This window comes from Trachemys scripta, chromosome 3 (genome assembly GCF_013100865.1).
Source record: "Trachemys scripta elegans isolate TJP31775 chromosome 3, CAS_Tse_1.0, whole genome shotgun sequence".
Taxonomy (NCBI): Eukaryota; Metazoa; Chordata; order Testudines; family Emydidae; genus Trachemys; species Trachemys scripta.
The window spans coordinates 78685955-78694689 of record NC_048300.1 but is presented as its reverse complement, the minus strand read 5'-3'; the positions used below and the strand labels follow the sequence as shown (position 1 = coordinate 78694689).

The 8735-nt window shown below is 39.8% G+C and overlaps 1 protein-coding gene across 1 annotated transcript in view; it reads right to left on the bottom strand.

The window, feature by feature from the left end:
- Positions 1–3423: 3423 nt before the first annotated feature.
- PDCD2 (programmed cell death 2) overlaps positions 3424–8735 on the bottom strand; it is a 10483-nt gene continuing 5171 nt past the window's right edge. Inside the window, exons 4-6 of the mRNA XM_034765160.1 lie at positions 7666–7781; positions 6270–6386; positions 3424–3778 (exon numbers count right to left, since the gene is read on the bottom strand). Of these exons, the coding sequence (XP_034621051.1) occupies positions 3617–3778; positions 6270–6386; positions 7666–7781 (395 nt within the window). The 3' untranslated portion in view covers positions 3424–3616. The remainder of the gene's footprint in view (positions 3779–6269; positions 6387–7665; positions 7782–8735) is intronic.

The window sequence follows — 8735 nt, the reverse complement described above, 5'->3', positions numbered from 1 at the left end:
CTGATTTCACTGGGTTTCTTGAATATTTTTTACTTTTACAGAATCTTCTCTTCTGCCTAGTGTTAAAGACTTTTAGTATGAAGTCACTAATCAGTTTAGGTCCATGTTCTGTTTCATCTGAATGACACAATATTTGTGCAGACCAAATATATAGCTAATGCTTGGCTAAAAATGTGATTGAAATCTTGCTTTAAGTGGTGATGGTAAAGAGATTCTGCTAAATTCAGGCCTAAAATCTTACCTCTTCAATAGTCCTGATCTGCTAAAGTCTTGTGTAATGTCACAATAGAGCCTTTGTTGTGACATTTTTCTAAGTACTTTGTGTTCCAGTGAAGTCTCAAAGCCCTCATGTCCCAAATTTCAGCATATAAATAATGAAACTTCCCTTTGCACTGCAGCTGGAGTTCAACAAGCTGAGGGCTGAAGTTAGGAAGATCCCAGCCTCCTCAGAGCAGAGATGGCTCAGTGTAAGTGTGGTGGTGATAACCCTTTCAAGCTTTCTGGGTGCCTTCAAATGTTTAAAGATAAAATATAGACAGGACACAAGAATGAGGGCCTGGCTGAATTCATGTTTGCTCAGCTTAATTGAGGGCCAACTTTTTAAACTAGATAACTGTGAAAACTGCTCTTTCCATATAAGTCCAGACAAAAGGAAAAAATTGTGAAGCTGCAGTTGTCTTTCCCAGAATACTGTTTCAAAAACAACCATGTGGGAAATCTAAACTTAAGGTTGGCCATGTCTCTTTCACTCCTCCCTTCCCCCTCAAAGTGTTGTATACTATCTTTTATAAGATTTAAATAACTTTAATTTTCAAATATATTTTGAGAATGGTGGACAACCAACCACTACCTTTATTAAAATTTTTTGTTTGGGGGTTTGTTTACTTAAGTGACAAGCACTATTTTAACTGCACATTTTAAGATGCATTTCAGTGGAGCTATGGACTTTTCCATTATTAATGTTTGGACCTGTAATTCCCAACTGCTATGTCTCCTTCAGTGGATGCTGTAGTGTAGTCAGAACTTGAGTGGTTTGAGCTGCATCCTTTGGGAACTACAGGCCTAATAACAGCAGACAAAGCCACAATCCAGTAAACTTGAATGGATTTCACGCAAAGGGAATGTCAGAACATTGGGTTAAAGTCACAAATGTTTTGACCTAATGCAGGGTCTAGAGGCTTCAAGGATGCTACGACTTCTTTAGCAGCAGTTTCCTGAATCTTCTGGGTGATTAATAATTTACTTCTGCAGAGATTTTAAAGAACTGTTAGCCCATACTTACAGGATAGCAGACTCTATCCTAGGAAGTAGTGACTCTGAAAAAGATTTGGGGGTGTGGTGGATAATCAGCTGAGCATGAGCTCCCAATGCAATGCTGTGGCCAAAAGAGCTAAAGTGATCCTGGGAGGCATAAACAGGACTCTTGAGTAAGAATAGAGAGGTTATTTTACCTTTGTATTTGAAACTGATGTGATTGTTGCTGGAATACAGTGTCTAATTCTGGTGCAATTCAAGAATGATGTTGACAAATTGGAGAGGGTTCAGAGAAGAGCCCTGATAAAGGATTAGAAAACATGCCTTATAGTGATAGACCCAAGGAGCTCTTTCTGTTTAACTTAACAAAGACACGGTTAAGGGGTGACTTGATTACAGGTTGTAAGTACCTACCTGGGCAACAAACATTTAATAAGGGAATTTAGCTAAGAAAGGTATAACATGGTCCAATGGCTAGAACTTGAAGCTAGCCCACTTCAGCCTGGAAATAAGGTGTAAATTTTTAATGGTGAGTAATTTACCCTGGGTTGTGGTGGAGTCTTCACTACCCATTTTTAAAACAAGACTGGATAGGAAAGATCTGAGATGGTCTATGGGAGGACAGACTCATGAGATGATCATCATGGTCCCAGCTGGCCTTGGAATCTCTAAATATGGTTGTGAACTTAAGCAATTTTCATAAAATTAATCTTCCTGACCTATTTTGCTAATAGATGTCAGCTTTGGTAGGATTGCAAGGTTGCTGGTGAAATTGTACCAGAACTTGAAGTTTCTAAACACCAGTATGTTGTAAAGTAACTGACCTAATCTTACCCTGTTCAAGCTGGTCTTATGTTCAATTCTGATGTCTAGAAAAAGTTAGCATGAAACACTCCATGTATATTATACAATCATGAAATTAATCTAACTTGAAGAGGATATAAAAATCCAATCCCATATGGCACAGATCAAGCTCTAAGTAAAGCTGGGGGTAGGATAGGATTGTGCACAAGACAGAAGTAGATATGAAACTATCAGATACCTCTTGTATATATGGGTGCTATGAGCCAAGGTACTGTGGAGGGAAAGTTGTTCTGAACTAACATATGCCAGATGTAGTAGAGTTGGGATTCAGTTTATTTTAAATAACCAGTTAAACACACACTTGAATGGGGGAAAACTATTTTTGCCTCAGAAAAACATTGCTGTGAATGTAGTTTCTCTTAAGACAGTGGAGAAACAACATTTGCATCAGACCATTAAGCGTGCTCGCTCGCTCTCAAAAAAAAAAAAAAAACTAGAAATGCAAATAATCTTTTTAAAGCCACTGTAACAGGTGGGGTAATTTTTCAATTTACTTTGACAGCAAATTCAGTAATTAAGCTACTGTTGCAGAGTGTATCTTCACTGTAATGGAATTTTTCTGGATTTGATGTAAAAATAGGCAAATAAAGAGGAATCTAACTGCCAAAGCTAAAACACTAACAATGTGGCTTCCAACTCTGTAACGTGCTATCACTATTAAATATTCTTGAAAAACTGTACAAAACATGTGTCAAACATACTATAGAGGCATGTGTCATTGTAAGTAAGAGCCCCCCTTCCACAATGCTATGCACAGAATGTAACCTTTGGGCAGGGACTAAGTTTCCCTCATAGAATAGAGCCAAGATTAGAGTAAGATTTCCATGCCACTGTTCAACCAGCTGGACTCTAGGCCCTGCAGCAGTAAATGCAAAATATTATTACTGTTGTTTCTTAGCCTCATTTCATAGGCAATTCTATAAAGTACACTGTCAAACACTGAGTGATAAAGTACATTAACTCAGCTGGCAGTTTACCAAGTAAATGATGCAGTAAGTGATTGGGTTTCAGATACCAATCACACTCTGCTTATCTCTATTAAGAAAATGCTGAGACATCACTGATTTAAAGGAAACAATGTCTGAACAAGCCTACAATTGATGAAACTAGAAGTGTTAGAGTGAAACTAAAAATAGCATTTTTTTTAAAAAAGCAAACAAACAATTGCATTGTCACTGCACAAGAAAGTGAACCTTTCAACCATTTGGTTTCACTATCCATGATGAAGTAAAAGCTAAAAACAAGGGGTAGGAAAACTTAAATGCTCAAGCTCATATGTACTGGTGACATACACACACAATTTAAAACTGACAGTTGAATGACTTAGCTATAATTTAATTACAATATACACATTAAAGGTGATACAACTCTGGGCTAGTTCCTCAGTATGAAATAATAGTTCATTTACCTTTTTTCCTTTGTGCAATGTGAATACTTCAGTACATGTGTATAAACTCAATTCATTTCTTTACAGAAACTAAAAATAAATTTATAGTAGTTAAGTAGAGTCTGCAGTAATGTCCTGCTTCCAGATGAACTCCTCCATATATCCATTTGCTTGGTTACAGTTTTCAGCACATGTGTAGACTACCAGCGTTCCCCAGTCAATACTTTCTCCTAGGCTATCAACCTTCAGGTGGTTCAGTAGTTGTGGCATAACCTTAGGAACAAGACATGATTTGTAAGACAGGTCAAGAACATGGCTCTGGCTGTTTTGTTTTGGAGTGGAAGAAAAGATACGGTGGTTGATGCACAGTTTGAAATGTGACCTCCAGTAAAAGTATAAATGAATTTTAAATCAATTTCTTTACATTTGCTAACCTGGGCTGTTCTCTTGTGCTACTTGTTATCTTTCATGTGTTTCACAAGGCCTCCACTCCTACATGTCAACACACCTCTCTCAGGGATGGTCTAGATATACTTAAATCCTTTAATCCTGACTGAGCAGGAGGGGGGTGGGTGGAGGGATGACCTCTTAAAGTCCCTTCCAGCCCTACATTTCTGTGATTAATAGATTTCCCATCTTTGAACGATCTCTGGTGCAAGAGTGCCACCTTTTAGTCTGAGGATGGAAAAACCATGATTAAGCTATTACAGATATGCAAGGAGACCTAATTAACTAGAACATCCATTAATATTTTATAATTAGAGCAGATTAAATTTTCCAAAGATATTATTTTGTTGGAAAATGCTAATTCAATAATCAAAACATTCAACTGCAATGTTCTGATTTGGTCAAAACTTTTGATGGAAGTCAGACAAGGTACTCTGCTTGCTTAGGAGCCTGCGTTTCCCACATGGCACCTCACCAGGCAGGCTGCAGCAGAGCGGAGACTGGAAATGTTCAAAAAAAAAAATCCATTTTAGTTCTTCCAAAAGTGTTGGGGTTTTTTTTTTTAAGTTTGTAAGGGATTTAAACTAAACCAAATAAAGCCACTCTCATACCAAAATAAGCATGTCCACACAGAAAGTTACAGACGTACAGTAATTTCTGCTTGTGAGCAAGCCCTCTATGGCCAGCAAAAATTTGCTATTATCCAGCAATTGCTAAGCAAAAGGAAGGTTTGGGAGGCAGGGAAGGAAGTGCCGGGACATGCCTTCTCTGGCTGCAAACCTTCCTCAGGAAAGGGAGGCTGCAGCCCAAACGTCAGGGCCTTCAGACTCATGGAGCTGAACAGTATCTTTCCCTGGGCTCTCTACAGGTTGCAGCTCAGCATTTCCTTATGCACAGCCCAATGCAGAGCACAGCCCAATGAGGGCAGTGAGAGGTCCCAGGCAGCTCCAGAATGCAGGCTGCAAACTCTCCTCCAGCTACTGCTCTGCCCACACCCCCCATCTCCATGTGTATGTGAAGGCAGGTAGGCCAGGCGCAGCCCCCGAAAGAAACACTAGGACAGGCTAGCACCAGCCACAGGTAGGCTTGCGGGACTCCCAAAGGTGGCCTGTCCCAACACTTTCTGTCCCAGCTGCAGGCTCACAAAACTGCCTGCAGATGGGGCCTTCCTCAAAAAAAAAAATTTCAAGCAAGCAGCCTGCCATTACTAATAATTTCATTAACATTGATACTAATGGAAAGGGATTGATTCCCAGCAATATGTTGCCACTAACTGGGAGCTGCTAATATCAGGATTGCTTTTAAGTGGAATCTACTATATAATTATACCAATTTAAGTGGTAAAACTTTCCTGTGTAGACAAGTCCTAAGGTACTGTAGCAAAGCAAAGTATAATATAGATAGAATTAATGTAATGACATGAACTGGTGAAATGAAAGGACTTTCCACTTCCATCCTGCAGCCCAGCATTCAGTTAAGATTTCTTCAGAATGTTTACCAAGTGACACTGTTTTAAATGGAATGTCAAGCTTCTTATCTTGTACATTAAAGATTTTGATAAAAACCAGTTATACTCCGTGAATAACCTTGTGTATTTCAGTACCAGGAAAGAATTTGTTTTTCATTCCAGCATTCCCTCACATTTGGGTTCTACTGCAAACAGGAACCATATTCCCACCACACCGAATCTGCATGTAGAGGCAGCACTTGGTAGTAACTGACAGGAAGAGATTTTCCCCAACAGGTGACTGGGCACATCAGCTACAATGAAACCTAACACTAGATTCCCCTTTCCCTCAGTTCATTTTTTCTACTGTCAGCAATGTGGCAGAACACTCCCTCACACAAACTCTCCCCTCTTCCACAAGGAAGGTTGGGGGAGCATGAGCTGTTTGAACTTCATGGTGAGGTCGTCCGGAACTGAAAGTCTAGCAGTCCACATTAGAACATTTTTCCTCTTTAAACAATGAAGTAGTGTCAAACAATTCTGAAAGAGTCCCCCTTCACCCATTACTTTTTTCCATAGAATTCCACATTTAGAAGACATTCATATGACCCTCAACTGGATAGAAAAAGTGTACTATTTTGTTGGCTACAAACAGATCAGGAGGAAAAAAGTGCTATTTACTGCGTGATAAAAATCTCATAAGGAAGGACTGTCACACTAGTAATTGAGGCTTCTACACTTTAGCACAGCTATTCTGTGAATTCAAATATAACTCCTTTCGCTCTAGCCATTGGCTAACACTACTATTTCAGACTTAAAATAGGTTTTTAATCATACACCAAAAATATATCCTTGGACCAATTCACGTACTTGGAATTCAAACATCCTTTGAGCACCACATGAACAATTTGGAATATCTTTCATCTGAGGAATGTTTTCACCTGAGATCCATATGGGACCTTCTCCTCCTCGACAGTATCTGAGAATCTGAAATTGAATAGAAGTATTAAGTAACTGACAGTCGTTTCAGTTGTATAATTAATAACCAATCACAGATAGCTATGTTTAAATAGACACTGATCAAGGTTATTTCCCCCCCACACACACACGCACGCACACACACACACGCACGCGCGCACACACACACACACACACACACTAAAACTTGTTAGCAAAGTCCATTGTAATTGGGTATAGGTTTTCTTAAATAAATAAACAAAGAAAAAAGACTTTTATATGGTTTGACTGCTTGAGGAAACAAAATGCCAGAATTTCCCCAAGCCCTCTAGCATTGGTCCAGCAACAAACAGTAATACTTTGCATTTCCATAACAGAATCTCAAAGCCCTATAACAACAATTTTAGACTCAAAGCTTTGTTTGGGAGTAGGGGAAGTAGACTGATTCATCCAAGATAACAAAGGAAATCTGTAGCAGGTACACCTCTACCCTGATAGAACGCTGTCCTCGGGAGCCAAAAAATCTTACCGCATTATAGGTGAAACCGCATTACATCGAACTTGCTTTGATCGGCCGGAGCACGCAGCCCCGCCCCCCTGGAGCGCTGCTTTACCACGTTATATCCGAATCCGTGTTATATCGGGACACATTATATCGGGATAGAGGTGTACCAGATCAGAACCTAGGTCTCCCAATTCACAGTTCTGTCTCTAACAACAAGACCCCCCCCGTCCCCCCATGCTTGAGTGATAGTGATGCAGTTTCACCTTGCAACTTGGACACAGGTTAGAAGGAAAAAAGAAAAACAGGAAGGGAACCTGCAGGGGATGGGGAAAAAGAGATGATGCTACTCTGCTTGCTTTCTCCCTTTCCACAGAAGGGCAGCAGATCCCCCTCTCCCTGGAGCTCCCAGCTCCACTCAACCCTCCCACCTTAGCTAAATTTCTACTTACCTTGGGTAAGTAGATTTTTCAAAGCCCTAGACGAGTATCTTAATTTGTCAAGCTTTAACAAAGCTGGTCAGCCTCTGTTGTACTTAGACACCTTGCGATAATATCAGGTAGGTCTTGTATCTGGGGACTTTTATTCTATGTTGGTGGGCATGTGGACTGGATGATCTAGTGAAACTTCTCTCCATCTTTGACCTCAGCTATTTAAGACATTTGTGCTAAAGAGGCACAATTGATAGAGAAACAATCAGGATGCTATGTAAGCATCAAGGCTGCAATATATGCTCCAAAAATAAAGCAGGCATCCACCTTTTGACCATTAGGTGATTAGTACTTTAAAAGATATTTTTCCTTTTACCTGTTCTGGCTCTGCAGCTATTCGATTTTTAAACTTTTGGAAAATCTTGTCTTCTCGAGTCTCATGTTTTGCCATTGCCTCCAATACCTCCTCATCTAGTGACTCAAAACCTTCACCTAAGGGGAAAAAAAGGCAACACAAGGTGACATAGTCTGGCCAAAGTTAAAGCTTACAATATAATATTTGTGTTTCTACCATCCTCTAAAATCAGTTCAAACATCCAGTTCAGGAAAGCAAACTGCAAAATCAGAGACAAGCTTCAGCCTGTTTGGAGGGTCAACAGATTTAGCCAGTTGTGTGACCCATTAGTTCTGTACTATTTTAGGCATACATTAAATATTAGAGCATGAGAGAGAAGTATGCAAGGAAGACAGGCAGAATTCATCTAGGAAAGTGTGTGTCTGAAACATGGAGCACAAAACTAATGTACTTTCTGAATTTGACACTAAAAAAAGACCAATGAAGTAAGTATGCACATGTGGGAGTCAGTAAATTTACAACTTCAAAAATTTAACAATTGAAAAGACTTATGTGTTCGCGTCCCTTATACAATGCTCATCACGGCTGTACCATTCTGTATCTTTACTAAGCCCCACCCACAAAGTTTTAGACAATGTTAAATTACAAGTTTAAAAATGGGCAGCATTTTGTCTCATCACAAACTTCAAACCATGCTATATTTGAATTCAAGTCCAGTTAAGTGGGTATAGTTTCACATGATTCACTCACCCTTCACGTAAAGGATCTAGGATTTCCTGTTTTCCATTCAGAGTTAAGGATACTCCTGGGGGAATTCTGCACCAACAAATTAAAAATTCTGCACTATGTTTTACAATTCTGCAAATTTTATTTGCTAATTTAACACTATATAATCACACCAGTTTCAATTATTTTAGAAATTTATTTCAAAATACTTGTCAGCAACTACGTCTGTAATAGGGTTACCATATTTTGTGCCTCCAAATGGAGGACACTCCCCGGGGGCCCGGCCCCGCCCCCAGCCCCGCCCCAACTCCGCCCCCCCCCCCTGCTTCCCGCGAACATTTAATTCGCGGGAAGCCTGAAGCAGG